The sequence below is a fragment of the Xenopus laevis genome, chromosome 4S (genome assembly GCF_017654675.1).
Source record: "Xenopus laevis strain J_2021 chromosome 4S, Xenopus_laevis_v10.1, whole genome shotgun sequence".
NCBI lineage: Eukaryota > Metazoa > Chordata > Amphibia > Anura > Pipidae > Xenopus > Xenopus laevis.
Window position 1 is genome coordinate 111,052,530 of NC_054378.1, and position 19,299 is coordinate 111,071,828.

At 39.6% G+C, this 19,299-nt stretch overlaps 1 protein-coding gene across 1 annotated transcript in view; it reads right to left on the bottom strand.

Moving 5' to 3' along the window:
• Window positions 1-19,299, bottom strand: part of plxnd1.S (plexin D1 S homeolog) — a 96,296-nt gene that overhangs the window by 55,771 nt on the left and 21,226 nt on the right. The window contains exons 2-4 of the mRNA XM_018261363.2: window positions 8,625-8,801; window positions 1,953-2,084; window positions 764-864 (exon numbers count right to left, since the gene is read on the bottom strand). Of these exons, the coding sequence (XP_018116852.1) occupies window positions 764-864; window positions 1,953-2,084; window positions 8,625-8,801 (410 nt within the window). The remainder of the gene's footprint in view (window positions 1-763; window positions 865-1,952; window positions 2,085-8,624; window positions 8,802-19,299) is intronic.

The window sequence follows — 19,299 nt, forward strand, 5'->3', positions numbered from 1 at the left end:
ATAACATGCTTTTTCCAGACAAGACAATTATAAGTTGATTACCATTAAAGTGACATTTTATAAGAAACTGATATGCCCACAATGAGTGTTACAGCCTGGCTTATTAATGAAGGAAGTCATCAGAATTCATATAACAGTTTTATAGAACTGAGTGGCTTATAGTACATGTCATAAGCATAGCAATTAGGTACTGCACAAAAGAATGGGGAACATAATATTAAAATTACTGGCCTCTTAGGCTGGCCATATACTAAAATAGTAGCATTGGCAAGCGAGTGGATCTTAAGGAGTTTGGCTACCAACACACTGGGCCAAATCAAGATGATCTGATCAGTTGGCCTCTAGTCCAACGTAGGGGTCCTAGGAAGACATCTCAGGAGAGAACTACATAAAGACTTAGGGGCAAATTCACTAAAGGGCGAAAAGTCGCCAGTGACTGCTTCGCCCCACACTCCTCTCCACTTCGTCAGCTGCAAATTCGCTACCACTACACTATTTCATTAAAATGCGAAGTTGTGTCCTGGGCGCCTGAAAAGTTGCTGTAATGCCTTTGCACCAATAAAGGCTTTTTATGCAAAACCACATTTGGTTTTGTTTTAACTTCTCTACTAGTACTGCCAGTGGAAAGTGGCCAATGGAGAATGTGCACCTTCCTAAGGATTGTAAGGAAGAAAGTGATTGTCGCGCTGACTACTTGTCTGCTAAGTGTCTCTATGGGTAGACATGGAAGCATGAGAACAGATGCATGATGGGGGATACAGACCTTCCTTCCAGGGTGCACCACCCACAGTAAGCATCCGCTGCCGCAAGGCACTCCGTGCAACTCTGATACTTGTCACATTCTGCTACTTTTACTCGTGCCATCTGGAAGGAGAAACAGGGGCCTTGTTGATAGCACTGACCAGTAACAAAAAACTGTATTCAGTCCTAAACATTTATCCTTACAATGCCTACAGTGACAGGGAATCCTTGGTGGGAAATGCATATCTGGTGGGAGATGATGGCATAATTGTAATAAACGATTTTCTCACTGTGCCTTTGCTTATTGCAGGAAAGAAGTGGCCTATAGATCTGCTCAGAGAATGTAAATGTTTGGACTAAAACTCCCAGAATTCTCAAAAAGAGGAATTCTAATTACTTTATATCAGTAAAGCTGCACAAGAAGTAAGGAGTAAGTATGGTGACAGGTGGGGAGATTAGTCTACCAGCTACAAATCTTCTCTACTGCGGGTGACTAATCTCTCCAAATGCCTTCCAGCCGGCAAGAATACGAATCACCGGAGGAATGGCACACAAATGGATTTGGATTTCCGAAGTGAGGCAACTTCGGGTGCTTCAGAAATCTGAAGCGATTCATATGCCATCCTGCTGGCTATTCGTATTTATGCCAGGGGGAAGGCAGTAGACTAATCTCCCTGTCTGCCACCACCCTAAAGGGGGCCCAGTAAATATTAACTTAGAGATAAAAGACCAGAGTTGAATTAAATGCAGGGCAATTACTGAAATACAACTACAAGAAATGGCCATGAAGGGATGCAGGGACTTGTAATTTAGAATTTAATGGAATGCAGGTTACTTGTTCATGTTGTACACAAATGATACATGAAACCTTAGGCCAATGGCACACCAGGAGATTAATTGCCAGTGATAAATCTTCTCTTCAGTGGGTGACTGATCTCAAATAAATGACTTCTCACCAGTGACAAAATAAATCACTGGTGGTAAAACCCATGTTTCGATTCAATCTTCAAATTTGCCTGAAGATGCCTCAAGAGGAAACTTCAAGCGGCTTTGGAAGAATGAAGTGACACATGGGTTTTACAACCAGCAATTGATGTTATCACAGGTGGGAAAGCATTTACAGGAGATTAGTTGCCCATAGAGGAGGAAATTATTCTCCTTGTGGACCATTTCTCTAAAGGATCAAAGAACAAGGAAGAGGAAAATCCTACCTGATGTGATGTCATCACGAAGAGGTACGTGGGGTCCATGGGATCAAACTCCATAACATTGTGGACCGGCTGTCCCCTAGCAATCATAATGGATTGTTTGCTGATAATTGCCATATCTGCATTCAGGGTAATCTACAGGAAGAAGCATCAGTTTGTATCAGAACAGAAGAAAACTCATGGCAGCCACGAGTTTATTTTAACATCATTAAAATTTGCACTGTGGTGTATAATTTAATATATTATAAGACAAAAGGAAGTGAATTCTCAAAACTGGAGTATCTCTCCATAACCAATAAGTAAACAGCTCTTTTGCCATATGTATTAGGAAAATGAACATAGCTGGTTCATAAGGGTTACACCTGCTTGTGAATTCCGTGTCTTGGAGTAGGACATAAAGTACAGGTATGGGATGTGCTATCCAGAATGCTTGGGACCTGGGGGTTTCTGGATAAGAGGTCTTTCTGTAATTTGGATCTTCATGTCTTAAGCTTACTAAAAAATCATGTAAACATTAAATAAGCCCAATAGGCTGGTTTTGCTTCCAATAAGGATTAATTATATCTTTGTTGGGATCAGAGAAAAAGAAAATAATTTGAAAAAAAATGGATTATTTGATTATATTATTAGTTTGGATCAAGTTCTAGTTACTGTTTTATTACTACCAGTGCGGGCCATGCTGGGCAGGCGCCCTAGGCAGGCCCGGCACTCGCGGTGCCTGTATAGTGTGCATGCGCGCATTTGCGTTCACGTGCGCATGCGCGCATTTGTGCTCGCGTGCGCATGCGCGAATTTGCGCATGCGCAGAAGCGCACAAACCGAGAAAAGTCGGCAAGAGAAGGGAACCGGACTCGGGGTAGGCGACAGAGGAGGTACGTGCCTTGCGCCCTCCCAGCTTTGCGCCCTAGGCACGTGCCTACTCTGCCTACCCCTAGTTCCGGCCCTGATTACTACAGAGAAAAAGAAAGCCATTTAAAAAAAAATGATTATTTGATTATATTATTAGTTTGGATCAAGTTCTAGTTACTGTTTTATTACTACAGAGGAAAGGAAATTATTTTAAAAAATGTGGATTATTTGATTATAATGGAGTCCATGGGAGATGTCCTTTCCGTAATTAATAGCTTTCTGGATAATGGGTTTCTGGGAATGCTAACCTGCACCTGTTTAGCTGTTGCTGAACTACATCTCTTAGCACCCCAGCCCCCCACATTCTGATGGAGCATGCTAGAGGTTTCTACATACCTACATTGTGCAACTAATTTATTGTAGTTCTATATTTACTGGAAAAAGTATTTCTTAAAAAAGTATTATCTGTACTATCTGTACTACTTGCTATTGCTGCATCGCTCCAGCTCATGTATAACCTATAATGAAAGGGATAATTTGGCAGACTGCTGTTCACAAGTAATGTGTGTTATCTGTAGTGCCCTGTCCCCTGGGTGTGATCTTCCTGTGACACACAACAACCATGTTACACTGCAGACTACTGGGTGCGTTTCTCCCCAGGGGGAAAACAGGATCATAATGAAAAAACAAACAGATGTGAGTGTGCAGAATTTGGTGCAGAATAAAATATGATATATAATAATTCTCAGCAATATGCATTAGTCAGTCAGTCTGCATTCCAACATCACACATTTACACGTGTTAATGAAATTTAACATGTGAAATTGTAAAAAGCATATTCTGCTATCTTCTTTGCAGGCTGCTTTACTTATCTATGACATGAGTGATTAAAGGGAAACTAACTCCTATTTACAAGTACTAAGAAACAGTTTAGTAAACATGCAGACTATACCTTCTCTGCATTTTTAAGTTTTTTGATAGAAAATATATATGTATAGATATATGTATGCTGACCCACTCTACAACATCTTAAACAGAACAGCACTGGCCATTATTAACCACTTCATCCAAGGTTTTAAGCCTTTCATATGTTGTTTCAGTGTCTGACTGGGACACCAGGGGCCTACCCAAAAACCTTAGACCAGGGGCCCACCATAAAACCTTAGACCAGGGGCCCACTCACAGTACTATTATTATTCTTCATCTCCTCAATCAACCTCTATTCTCCTAGTCTGTTTTCTTTATACTATAATCACTTATTCCACCTATTTAGCCACTTTGTTCTCATAGAAATAGGGAATGTCCATGAAATAGGCCAAAAGTTTAACAGCATGAGGGCCCACTGACACCTGGGCCCACCGGGAGTTTTCCTGGTATCCCGGTGGGCCAGTCCAACACTGTGTTTTTTTCTAGATTCAGTAAGCCTAGCAATCAGAAAGCATTTTCCAAATTTGAGAACAATAAAATATAAAGTAATTTAAAATCCACAAAAAAAGAAAAACACTAACTCAGTCAATACGTTGTCCTTTCTATCATATTATTGCAAGATAAGTTCCCATAAGCAACCAAACAGTGTAAAGTATCCCTGCAAACTATCATCTCCCAATAGCTGAAACAAATTTTCATCCCTGAATGCACAGGAGCTCAACCTATTACTTCCTACAGGCACCTGATTCCCATCCTTCTGAGAGGAACTGGTACTACAGGGATCTATGGATGCTGAAAGGGACTGGAACTACAGTGTTCTATGGATGCCGAAATGGATTGGTGCAGCAGCAGTACAGCAGTTTATGGTTTCAGAAGGGTTAACCTGCGGAAAGGCGCACCCGACTGTTACGCTCTCCCTTACTCTGGGACAATGAAACAATATGCTGGAGGAAATTCCAAGACTCTCTTCCCCCCCCCAAAAAAAAATCCCAACCCACTGCTTCCCCCACCCCAAATTCTCTATCCGTTTATTATCTTCGGCTCATAGCCCTGGAGTCTAAAACACATTGCCTTCATACACACATGGGATCTAGAAATTTTACAAGACCCTTTTAAAATAAAACAGTCGGGTAAGGGGGAGCAGATCACCTCAATTAGCTTTCTGGCTAGGTGTGAGGGGAGCAGGGAGAAACGTGTGAGATGGAATACGCCATATTTCAGATCTCTGGTGACTAATAGGCTGACTCCCCTGGGGGATCTCATCACAGAAACCTTCATGCTGTCTCTTAATGCTTTATCACTACCTCTCCCTGGGAACACAGAGCTCAATTACAAGCTATAAAAATGAGGTTATAAGGCTGTTCCAGATAACAACTGATTCTCTGAATTGCATAAGTGATGTGTGAGGTGGAAGGGGGGGGGGAACTGATGGTGCAGATAAGACACAGCATCCTCTAACTCTTCCTGATAAATTACAATCAGGCAAAACTTTACAAAGTAACGGCTATTTACAGAACTTTTTCCAGTTCCCATGCACAGCTAGCACACCATATGACTGTCAGCGAGGTCACAATACGGGCACAGAGTGCTCCCTGCTCTTGCAAAAGATCTTAACAACTGTATGCTATTACAAATTACATTGCTTGTATTTCATATTTATGCCAGACATAGGGAAACAGTGGCCTGCCAGATGTTGTTTAACTGCAAGCCCTTCTATGTTGTTGGGATGGAATGGTCATATTTTGGACAAACTCGTTTAAGAATGTCATAAGACCACAGAAAATATACATTGAGTATGCTTTTCTACATGGTATGTTGGCCTGATGATCCCGCTGATGACCAGTGATGGATTGTTAGCCCAAATAAACAGAAAGGCAGCCATATCACTAATTTACCAGAGTGGCCAGTGGACAGTTTGTCAACAGGCAGATGTATTAAGTGAGGGCCATGAGAATTGCCATTACAAATAACTGGGTAATCATTGTAATCCATAGGAAAGAGTTACATATACTATTACATGTATCCAGTTACCATCTATACACTCTGTCTAAAGCTTTGTAGTTATGTAATTCAACTTTGTGGGTTTTTTTTGGCAATCTTTTGGCTAAATTGTCTGTTAACTGTTTGATGAATTTCCCCCTTTTGTAAAGGTGGCCATACATGGATAGATCCGCTCGTTTGTCGATGTCGCCAAACGAGTGGATCTCCCTCCGATATGCCCACCTTGAGGTGGGCAATATCGGGCTGATCCGATCGTGGGCCCTAGGGCCCAACGATCGGATCCTAGCGTTCACAAACGGGCGGTCCGATCGAGATCTGGCCGAAAGAAGCCCGTCGGGGGCCCCCATACACGGGCCAATAAGCTGCCGACTCGGTCTGTCGGCAGCTTTTATCGGCCCGTGTATGGCCACCTTAAGGTCTGCTTAATAATAATCTATCTATCTGTCTGTCTGTCTGTCTGTCTGTCTGTCTATCTATCTATCTATCTATCTATCTATATTTTTTCAAGATACAACTTATATACTTTTTTAAGATACGACTTCCACAGAGGATATTGGGACTAATGGAAAAACCAGAGAGGCTGACACATATTTTCCAATTGCTAATCATGTATTTAATACCTTTGTAAGAAATGTCTCCAGTAATAGTTAATAAAACATAAAATTTAAGGCAATGCCTGGCTACATTCTATACTTCTGTATTAAAACAAAACCTAGGGTATTTGCTTGGCAAGGTTCTGGGTACAGGCATTTTATCTACATGTGGCCAACGTATGCTGTGAACTAATTAATTACAACAGCTGTAAGGCACTGGTTGGACGGCTATACATACACATTGGGTGGGAAAATGTCCATGAAGGGTGCAATGAGAGATATAAACAGGCTATACAAAAAGCGGAAAAAGCTAAATTCCTGGGCAATTTTCCCAACTACTGACCACAAAAGAATACCAAGATAAAAAGTCATTTTTTTCCTGTAATGTAACCCTGACATCACATAATATATCACCCTCAATAGAATCATCAAGATTTGAAAAGAAGAAGGGCCCGTGGGCTGCTAATGGCAGAGGAGGGAGAAGAGAAATAAACTGAGTCGCAGAGGGGAGAATAAAACACTTGGCAAAGCACTATGGAGAGGATGCCAGCACACTGGGGTCTTTACAGTGGGTGTCTTGTCTGTGTATTTAGAATCAATACAGTGTGTAATTCAGTGCCAGATGGACTGTGTGTGATATGAGTTGGTAACCCCAGTGTGCACAGACTTACATAGACTTTGGAACAATACTCGTTTCATAGGATCATACTAATGCGTCGCCTCACATGCTCACATTTCTGGCCCTGCATCAATTCAGTTGAGGGTAATAATAATACAGCATATATTAATCAACAAGAAAGAGAACGTTTTCAGGTACCTGAATACCACACAGGGAGTGAGATAATCCTGCAGAATTATACTTACTATGGAGGACTACCTGTACTAGAATAGATTTATGGCCTACAGGCTATACAAAAACCTAAGAAATTGTCCCTACTATGAAGAAGGTGCCATGGGGGTAAAAATATCCCTTAAGCACGAGACCAGGCAGCCATGTGAGTGTGGGAAGTGCATTGTGACTGCTGTGGTTCCACCAAAAAACTGCCTGGGGTGTCCCAGCCCTAAATAACGGCTGTGTAGGCAAGGCATAAATGCAATGGAAGTCAGTAATACCTTCATCAAGGCATGGGATAAACAAAAAAGGAAAATAAATATTCAATATTTCCACAGGAAAAAAAAAACAGGGACAATAAAGGGTGAAATGGCTGATTTTAAAATGAAATGGCCAAAATCCCAAATGGAGTGCATCATGCAATCTCACTCAATCACTTTCACATGTTCTAGAAATCTGGTCAGCCAGTGTTTCCTGACAATGTATGTGGGAGATAACGACGACAGGAAGTGACAGTGTGTGACCTTCACCCACTTCCTGTGTGTGTTCTGATTAATATTAATAACATTGGCATCAAGCATAATTTTTCCTGGCCCGTAAAACACCGGCCAGGTGGCAGCCCTAGCTGTGACCCTCAGCCATTTATCCAGTATGTGTGCCCTCTCCAAAATGTCCTTCCCCTCTCCATAACCACTGTGGCCACTTAGAAGTCACTACAAAGTCACTACACACAAGGAAATTATATCTTATGGTAAAGTTTCCATTAAAGGTAAACTTTACCCCCAAAATAAATACTTAAGCAACATATAGTTTATATCATATTAAGTGACATACAGTATTAAAGAATCTTACCAAACTGGAATATATATTTAAGTAAATATTGCCCTTTTACATCTTTTCCCTTGAGCCTGTGTCGGTCTGGGACACCAGGGGCCCACCCAAAAACCTGAGACCAGGGGCCCACTCTCAGTATTATTATTCTTCCTCTCCTCACTCAACCTCTATTCTCCTAGTCTCTTTTCTTTACATATTATAATCGATTATTCCATCTATTTAGCCTCTTTGTTCACATAGAAATAGGGAATGGTCATGGAATAGGCCAAATGTTTAGCAGCATGGGGTCCACTGTCATGTGGGCCCACCGGGAGTTTTCCTGGTGTCCCATTGGGCCAGTCCAACACTTTCTCAAGTCCATTTTTTATGATATTCTCTGTGCTGCCTCAGAGAGCACCTGACCAGAAATAATGCAGCTCTAACTGTAACGTGAAGGCAACATATGAACTATTTTATGCAATATACCTTGTTTGGGAGTATAGTTTTCCTTTAAAAAAAATTTTAAGTTGTTATCAATGCTGCATTTCCACAAAAAGTACAAATGACCTTACAATCATTTCCATTTTGAATTTGTTTTTGACATGAGCAACTACAAATCACAGGGAGCCCTTTCAAGTTCTGCAGCCATAATTAACTCACCTTCATGAGATGGCCACTCACAGTCCCCAGGAATGCCACTGTGTAACCACTGACACTGGCCACGGCCACAGAAGTCAATCCCAGGCCTTGAAAGAGAGGTGTGGCGGATAGAGGGTGTTTGATGGACAACGGGTGTTGGAGATGAGCCGCCCCACAGTCCAACTGCTCCTCCTGCAGCTGCAAAAGGAAGAGAGAACACAAGTGAGAAGCCTTTATGATAGAGCCCTGATTCTTAAAATGCATGCAAAATAAGAAAAGAAAAGTTCACCTTTACATTATTTTATAATATAAATTGACCTATTCTAAGCATGGTTTCAGTTTGTGTTCTGTACCAATTCTGGGTTTTTCCAGGATAGGAAGTGAGAGAACCAAAAAACACAGACTGACAGATCTTCAGTTTTATTGCTATTTATTTCTTTTAAGACCCTTTACTACAGTCTATGAATAGAAATATTCATTCTGATTTCAAAACTGGTCCCTGGTAGCTGGGGTAATTAAACTCCAGCAACTAGATTAAATTCCAAATATGAACAACAATTGCAAAAACAAAAAAAAAACAAACACCATTATAGAAACAACCCTGTTAATTAAACCATTTTAACCATACTTTAGGTAACTCTAGGTATTAAATACTTTTTAAATAATTAACTTTTTAATTAAATACTTTTTAACCCCATATATATATATATATATATATATATATATATATATAGTGGATAATGTACCCCCTACTGTAATTTATAAAGATATAATAAGTCACCGAGGAGTTATATGACCATATAAAAGCACGAGGCCGCAGGCGTCAAGTTGTGGTCGCTGGCGTCCAATTTGCGCGCGGCGTCAAATTCAGACGCGCCTAGCGTCAAATTCGAACGCGCTGCATCAAATTGGTGGCCTGGGGCCCCTGTTATAAACTGCACATTCTGACGTCAGAACGCGCCGTTTATAAGGATATAATTTACAGTCTGGTCCCATAGGGAAATATATATGGGCGTTTGTACTTTCTGATGCAAAGGGTGTTAACAAAATGCCTTGCCTTAAAAGTGTCCCTGCTAAGAAGTTAACTTTAGCAACATTATGGTGAAGTTATGATAACTGTCAGGGTCATAAAAAGATACACAATGTACAATATTATAGAAAAACCATGTTTATGCCTTTCAGGGTCATTCATAATAATACACACTTTGCTACAAACTATGTGTATTTGAACAAAGGAATCTGCATTGTTTTGCAGAAATATTGTGTCTGCAGGCAATTAAAGGGTAAAGAGAAACATATGACCCCAGCCAGCTAAAAAGCACTTCTCGTCTGGAAAAACCGTGGTTTACATGTATCTGGTTGCACTGAATATTAACAATATGGCAGCTCCCAGTGATATGAATAAATATTCAAATAAAAAGGCTCCATTATGTGTTTGCAGAGCCTTTCTACAAACATATGGCGATGGAAACAGAGATTGTCACAGTTCACCAGAAGGAAATTTCACGGCTCTCAATTTATATGTATGAGCATGATTTTTGAAAGACAAACACTTTCTTTCACTCTCTAATATAAATGTTCCTGTGAGCATATTTATTGTGAATAATGAGTGGAGAATTTTCCCTCTGGTGTAATTGTATTGACACTATTTTTACAATTTTGCTAACAAATTGAATCCAAAACCTTACTTGACTATTCAAAGGTGAACAACATAAAAAAAATGCATCATATAAAAAATGACACATTCAACGTTCACCAAGATTAAAATCGTTCAAAATCTTGAACTATATCCTGGATTTTTGTGTATGCCTGATATATTTATATAATACACAAAAGCTATGAATATCTTGTAAATTATATCCTTATAAACAGTGAGTTCTGATGTCATCAGTTATAAACAGTGAGTTCTGATATAATTTCTGTCACATGACTCGCTGAAATTTGTGTATTATAATAAATAAAGTACCCCCAGTTGCAAAATATGAGGATATTAGAAGTTACCTCTGAGTTCCATGACCTGTATAAAGCACTCGGCCTTTGGCCTCGTGTTTTTATATGGTCATGAAACTCCTCGGTAACATATAATATCGTTATATTTTACAAGAGCGGGTACTTTATTCACTATATATATAGTATACTATACATAATCAAAGCCCAATTATTTTTGAGAACATGATTATTACTGCAAAAAACACAGAAAAAAGTATATATGCATATTAAAGTAAACTGCTCACTACTGTAGTCATGTTGGATTCTGGTAAAGGTCACTCCATTGGTATATTCCGGAGTCATGGAATGCAACACTATTCTTTGGGATACTGAATTGCAATTTAAAATAGCACTAATTATTCCCAGCTTAAAGGCAACTGATAACAATTATAACCTCTTGAGTGCTAGGTTGCATTTGACAGGCGTCGGATAGTACAGTTAAATAATTATGCGCTAACTATTTCTGTCTGGTGATTCTAAGATAACTACAACACAATTCTGGGCCTATGCCAGCCAGACCATGCACCCCCTCTGAGCTGCATATCTGGGGGACACACATAAAGTGCATAAATAATGCATAAAGAACAAAGCGATTTCAAAACATTCCTTTGCACGGAACATGAATACTTTTGGCATGTCGCATGCACACTTCTCTCTTTAGTAAAGGAAAGTGACACTGCAGTAACCATGAAGACAAATGACAAGGGTTCAGAGATGGAAACTGACAAGGTTGTGAAATGCTTCTATGGTATATTTTGGTCCTTTCCCTTGGCAAAGCCTGTAAGTATTAGCACATATACTTCAGAGCATTATGCAAAGCTTACTAAAACAAGGGATTCCCTGGAAGGAGAAGGAATGGAACCCTACGCTATGCAGAAAGAACAATTTTGCTACTGAGTATCGTATTCAATTATCAGTCACTAGAAATAAGAATGCAAAATTCAGCCGGACAGACAAACTACTACATTATGGCAGAATGCATGGAAGAATTGATAGATGGAGCTTAAGAGCTGTGATTGCATGTTTAGCTTATTTGTAACTTGGTGTTCCCAGAAACAACTTCTAACAAATCCACCAAACCTGAACGAGAAAGTCTCCTAAGAAAGACTCCCCACTTTCATGTTTGGCATGTCTACAAGCAGGATGCTCTCTGTCTCCCCAGTGCCTCCTCTGACCAGCCCCCTTCTCTCAGCCCTGGGAAAAATTCTGACTTAATTTAGAAAATTCCATTGTACTTATGTTATTTTTTTTAGGATTCCCAAGTCCCCTAGCTTTGCAGTGTCTGGGGTGTGTGATTATAGAGAAGGAACATCAGCTTCTGAAATGTTTTTGTTTGTTGCAAACTTCCTGCTTATTATCTAAATCACTGTCAGACCACATATCTATTGCCTCCTCAGGAATTCCTATACAGGTATGGGACCTATTATCCAGAATGCTTGGGACCTGGGATTTTCCAGATAATAATCTTTCTTTAATTTGGATCTTCATAGCTTAAGTCTACTAGAAAATCATGTAGACATTAAATAAACACAATAGGCTACTTCTGCTTCCAATCAGGATTAACTATATCTTAATTTGGATTAAGTACAAGCTACTGTTTTATTATTACAGAGAAGAAGGAGATTTTTTTTAAAAAATCTGGATTATTTTGATAAAATGGAGTCTATGGAAGACGGCCTTTCCGTAATTCGGAACTTTCTGGATAACAGGTTTCCGGATAACTGATCACATACCTGTATTGTAAGGCCTACAAATGATGCTTAGTCACATCACTTGTATCATAATCACTTGAGTATTAAATAAAATAATGTACCCCTACTTTTCAATATATGGATATTAGAAGGTACCTTTTTCAGTATATCTGCGGTATACGGTTATGGAAGGGTCATAGTCACTTGTGTTTTTTTTACACCAGGGGCCACGTTATTTGCTATATAAATGTTTAGAGCAGAAAGCCATATTTATCTTCATACTTGAGTATATTCCTATGTGTGGAAGCAGCCATGAGTGCTGTTATGAGTTGGCATAATATTTTTCCAAGACTATAATGGTATAAGCCCCTGTGCCTCAGTTCAGGAGAATTGAAAGAATACTTCCCCAAAATAAGTGGAGCGAGCATCTCTCAGACAAGGGACTACATTACATTTACTTGGTAAGAAAAGCTGCACAAGGCATACTGATGGCTAAATTCATGATTGATTATATAACTGCCACACTGCCTCATTTTCATGGTATCTTTTTGTTCCCCAGTGTTTGGCTAGATGACCACTGATTACAGACCTCAACACTACAAATGCTTTTGGTCTATTCTGCAGAACAGACTCATATGTCTTCCAGGTCTAATTCCACAGGGCAACTTTCAGCTGGTTACTAGTCCTGCTCTTCATTCTGCTCCCTTCCAGAACTTTCACCAAGCTTACAAAAATATTCCTCCCATAACTGTCAAAATGCAATGAAGCTTGGTTAGTTGGTTAGCACTGTCTGCAGTCTGCCACTAGAACTATGTTGCACAACCTACAATAATGGGGTAAAGCCTAATCTCTTCAAACAAACACTCTCGCTGAATCTGAGGGAAGTATGAATTCTCTTTTGCATGTTTCTAAAGTCGGCAGCATTCCATGCTCCAGTCTGGGAACATACGGCGGTGGAAGGAGATGGAAGATCATATCCACACAGCAGAGCAATCCAGTAGGTTAGTGTGCATGGATGAAGGGACATTGCCTTGTATATATAATTCTGGGTAATGAATCAATCGGACAGTTCTTGGAAGACACCGTGTATGCTTTTAGAGGACACCTTATAAGTGGAAAAAAGCGACAGTTATGTATGATGTTAGGGAATCTTGGCCTCATTTATGTTCTCCCTAAGTCTGTGTGTTTCTCCTCTGGGTTTTAACATTTCCATATCCCAAAAATGTACAGACAGGTTACATGGCTCTTCATAAAACTGGCTGTGTGTGAGTGCTAATGTGATAGGGTTGGACCTTCAGTTGTAATCAGGCTCATGTGAATGATGAAACAACTGTGGAATATGGCAGTTTTATAAACAGTGAATAAAGAATTGTAATGATAACGGAAATGTCCTCAATGAATCATTTCCATGGCTACCTTGTAAAGAATGCCACACACACGCACAGACATCATCATACGCAACAAAGTGGTTTGATATTCGGTGTATGTATGGTGGGAAATCGATTGGCCAAGACAGAAAATTTGAAGGTGTCCTAAATTCAGCAAGGGGAAACTGCTCAATCACCAGATAAAGGTAGAATTATATTGTTTATTTCTATTCTATTGTTTACTATTTATCTGATTATTCAGCTCGTCGTTTGTAGTGAAAACGAATAGATTATTCGTGTGACAAATGGTTGCAGGAAAGATTGTAATTGTAACATATATGGCCACTTTTTGGATTGTCAGTACTCTATGCTTCACCCACACTTGCTGTTTCATGTGCTGATTGTAAGCTCTTGCAATCAGGTTTCTGATTGGTGGAATAAGACTTTAGCTGGTTTGCTCTGGTCCCTGAATACACATCCATTGTACAGAAAGTATTCCATGCAATAGTATTTCTTGTTTTCTGTGTCTGAAAAACAATTAACAAACTAAACTCAAAAAGTGTTGAATTCACAAAGAAGCTCCCATTAAGCCTGTAGGCTATTTCACACAAAAAACAGTGTAGATTTGGCAAGATTCTGTCCCCAAACTCATCAATTCATGTGGCAATAAAAGAAATATAATGAATATAAAATGGTCATTCTTGACCTTCTTCCATGGGTTGCTGTGTGATTTCCCTGCTCCATGCAAGTATGGACATGCTACAGGCACGACAGTTATTCAACCCAGAGGAATAAAGAAGCATTATGCACATCAACACTTACAACAAGATGGTACTCAGGTTGCTTAGCAAAGGGTCCCAATAGATGGTAACGTATCCAGAAGAGAATACAGTCAGTCTATATGATGGGTTTATATTCTGTTTTCTCTTAAAGTGTTGCTAAAGCCCAAAGTAACTTTGTGTGACTAGCAGTGACGTAACTAGATGTTACTGGTCCCCACAGCGAATACATTTTAGGTCCCCCAAAATCCAGAGGATGTCCTATTTTACCAATATATATTGAAATTGCTCATTAATTAGGTTCTCGTGAGGCCCTCTTATACCATCTGGGCCCCCATGCAGCCGCAGGGTTTGCTTCCTCTGTAGTTACACCCCTGGGGGCAGATTTACTAAAGAGCAAGGGGTTGCCACTGCCAGGGACAATTGCCAATTCGCTACCGAACCAGACCTTTGATAGCGCAGTTTTGGACCCTATGGCAAGGAGTATTTTCACTCCAGTGAACAGGTGCTACTACGCAAATTTACTAAAGTGCGGATTTTACTGAAAATTACCTCTTTCGTCAGAGTTGACTCCGCCACCTCAGACCAGGCAAAGTATTAAAAAGAAGCTAGATCTTCCTCAATCTTACGTCACTTAGATCATATCTTGTGTGCTGAAAATGCATTAAAGTTCCAAAAACGCTGGTGACTTTTCCTTTTTTTAAGCGGGATTGACTGCAAAAGTCTTAACTTTTTCTACACACATTTTATAACATATGGAACATTAATTTTACAGTGGGCTCCTGTGTAGGGCATTATATTAACTCTCTTGTCTTTATTAAGGTTCCCTGGACATGTGTAATAAGAAGTGGTAACTTCAAGCATTTGCAGCAACATTTATAATAAAGACCTCCATACAACTTTACATTTCCAAGTATGCAAGTAGACCTAAGCGCAAGATCACACAAATTTTCAGTAGGCACAAATGAATGCTAGCGCATCTTTGCTATAAAATGCTCGCACAGCTGAAGTAACGCTAGCGAAGTGGTGCGAGGGGTGCAAAGCTGCGCTGGCGAAGATTCGCCCCTTAATGAATCAGCCCCCTGTTGACTAGACTTAGATTCTCAGCTTGCTCCTTCAGCTTTAACAGAATGCTATGCCTCCTTATAGAACTGCAGCTGCAATTGTGCTAAAATACACACAAATGTTACTGTTAACACAGTTCAATAAAGCTCCTTGCACCCAAACATGCTTCTTGCACGTTAGTATAGTTGCGTCAAGTACCATAATGTCTGTTCAGTAGGCTCTGCAAGTGCACCCTAAAAGTGTCAGTAGTTCCATGGGTCCCATTGCCGGCTGCTTCATTAAGCACATAATATTTGGGCCAAAAGAATCACATGCTAGTGGAGTTTTAAAGAGGTGGTTTACCTTTATGATACAGGATGGCTAATTCTGAGCAACTTTTCAATTGCTCTTCATTTTTTTAATAGATTTTTTTTTAATTATTTGTCTTTTTCTTCTGACTCTTCCCAGCTTTCAAATGAGAGTCACTAACCCCATCTTGGAAAAAAGATTGTTATTGCTATTTTGATTACTCATTTTCTATTCAGGCCCTCACCTATTCATATTCTAGTCTCCTTTTTAAATGAATGCATGGTTGCTGGTGAAAGTTGAACCCTAGCAACCAGATTGCTGAAATGGCAAACTGGAGAGCCACTGTAGAAAAAAACACAAATTATATATAAAAAAAAAAAATGTAAACTAACTGCAAATTGTCTCAGAATACCACTGTCATACTAAAGGTTTATTTAAAGATGAAAAAACCTTTGATATAAGGCAATATATATATATATTATATATTATGTATATATATATAATATATAAGGTAATTGTCATTGCAACTTGACTTCCAAAACACATCTCATCTAGTAAGTAAATGCTCCTTATAAACTTTATGGAACGTTGTCTAGAAACCGTGAGCACCGAGGGCCAACAGCAGTGGGTTCTGTATAGTCCTAACAAAGCCAAAGAAGATGAAGAGGACATAAGAGCAATAAGTTCAATTAAAAGGTTGCTGTTGTATGTGTAAATTTGTATGGCAGGTTTATGAACTTTACTATCCCCTGTGCACAGAATCCTGCCTTTTAAATAGACACAACTACAAAGGCATAGTTTATTCCAGGCAGAGAACATTCCTCCTCTGTATATTTGCATTTATAAACACAAATGAGAGCAGCTATCTGTCATATGGCAAGTTCCATTTATCATATTTGTTAAGTGTCCAGCGATACGTTGCCACTGGGAATTTGCATGACATGAATTGTGCTAAAAGCAGTCTGAGCCGGCACACACCATACCCGACATGTCTAACTGGTGTGTTTATTTAAGTACTACTTCATTTTAAGCACTCCTGTTCATCAAGTGTAGCTCACAGGGTGATAACAGACACAAGTATTCTGGTGCAAGAAACGCTGAAAGAGAGAGTCCAAAACATGGATTTTCCTGGAAATTAAAAGCAACAGTAGCACAGTTCTATTAACAGCAAAACAGACAGCTCCAGTTGAAGTTGCTAATAAACTGACTTTTAGCATGTTGCATACCTCCCAACTGTCCCTTTTTCGGAGGGACAGTCCCTCTTTTGACAGCTCAACCTGCAGTCCCTCATTTGTACTGGAAAGTCCCGTTTTTCTTTGCGCAGAAAAAGAAACAAAGTTATTCACTTAATTGGGCAGAGAGCCCAGAACAGCTAACAGGTGCAAATAAGATACTTTGTAACAATTTTGAGACACAAAAAAACTGTTCAGATAAGGAGAAATATTTTCAAATTTTAATAACCTGCCAAATTTTGTAAAATGAACATGGTAATTAGGGGTGTGGTCCAAAATGTTTGGAGGTATGATGTTGTTCATATTCTAAGACTATTTGCAACAGTTTTTTGTCTGTTATGGTTTTTGAAATATTTAATGTTTTATATTTAGCAACTTTACAGTTTCAAATTTTACCAGGTTGCTAAGGTTTCATTTTTCCCTAGCAACCAGGCATTAGTGTTAATAATACGTCGCTTCGTATTCCGTAGTCGCCCGAACTTTCAGGCGACTTCTGAATACGAAGTGACACGTGTGCCATGCCGCAGGCGACTTCTCGTTTTAGCCGGCACAAGACAGAGGTAAGGCATTTGGGGAGATTGGCAAGGGGGTAACTATAGAGGAAGCAGACCCTGCGGCTGCAGGGGGGCCCAGGAGGTATAGGGGCCCCATGAGGCCCTAATTCATATACAATTTCAATAAATATTGGAGAAACAAGTCAACCTCTAAACATTTTGGGGCCCTGAAAAATTATTTGCTTTGGGGCCCAGTAATATCTAGTTACGCCACTGGAGATTGGTCACCGCAAAGACAAGGCGATTAGTCGCCAGGCGACTAAATCTCCCCAAATCGCCCAGTGTGACCTTACCCTAAAGGGCAATTCACCTTCATTGGCACAACTGTAATAACACATAAAAAACACAGAAATGTGTTAAAACTTTCATAACCTCCCAAATCTTGTAAAATGAGCATGGCAATAAAAATGGGTGTGGTCAAAAAGTTTAACGCGCTACGCGGGGCAAAGCTTTTTGTCCCTTTTTCTATTTCAGAGATATTGGGAGGTATGGTGTAAGGCAAACCTGACATAATAAGATATTGCCTTACGCATAATAAAATCAGTCTTTCATGTTCATCCTAAAGGCCACACAGAGTGCAACCACAGCTTAATGTATACAAATCATATATTAATCTGAGAAATGTAATATTTATTTATTTAATTGTACACTGGAATTTTAATTCATTCCATGCCAATATCACTCCGGCGCTGAATGGGTATTTGACTAAATGACTCTGTTATTAAGTTATCGGTGTCTCTCCAAGTGTAGCCCAGACAGAGCTTAACTGGGATTTCCTATCTGTGGCTCGGAGAAGAGGAAGAGGGCTCAGCTGAGTGCACGGCCAGGGAAGTGGGCGCACAACTGCACGGATCACATGCCAGCCCCACACACTGCACTTTCCAGGATTTCCAACCACAGATGTTTCCAGTTGGGTAAACCTATCATGGTTTAGCAATGCACAGACTCATTGGAAAGATGTCTCCTCCTTCCAGGCTGCAGCTGTCTGCAAATCCTACCAAAGAGACAAAGAGAGCGGCAAAGGGGCATCAATGGCTAATTCTGGCACCGGCACAGAAAGCTGGACATTGGGTTACATAATCCTCCTAATGAAACAATTTAGCACATGGAGACTGCCAATTTGTGCTCAGTCTTCTTTCCAACAAATGTTTTTTTTAGCACTATAAAGGCCTGGCGCTCCAACAAACTGCATTCAAGCAAACAGTGAACTGAAGTTTTAAATGGTCAGTGTACACAAGCATTTCTATAGTGCAGCAGTTCTATAGTTCTATAAATGCTTTATAAATTATAATGACATTATTTTTGTCAAATACTCTGCCTGTTTGTGTTTATTCCTATAAATGAAAAACTTGATGAGAATAGACTTTAACAGTAACTGAACAGTCACCTCTGAGCTGCGTGTCATTCACATGAACGGATTTGTCATTAGTCATAACATTTTGTAAGGCCAAAAAAATTACATTTTTCTTAAAGTAACATTAACACCAAAAAAATATAGTGTTTTAAAGTAATTCAAATATAATGTAATTTTGCCCTACGCCAGTAAAAATGTTGTGTTTGCTTCATAAAGATAACTTTAGTTTATAGGCACAGGCTGCTGTGTAGCCATTGAAAGCTGAAAAAGGAGAAAAGGCACAGGTTTATATAACAGATAACAAATAAGAATACAATAAGAACTTTTCTGTTATCTACTATGTACCCTGTGCCCTTTTTCTCCTTTTTTCCAAGTTG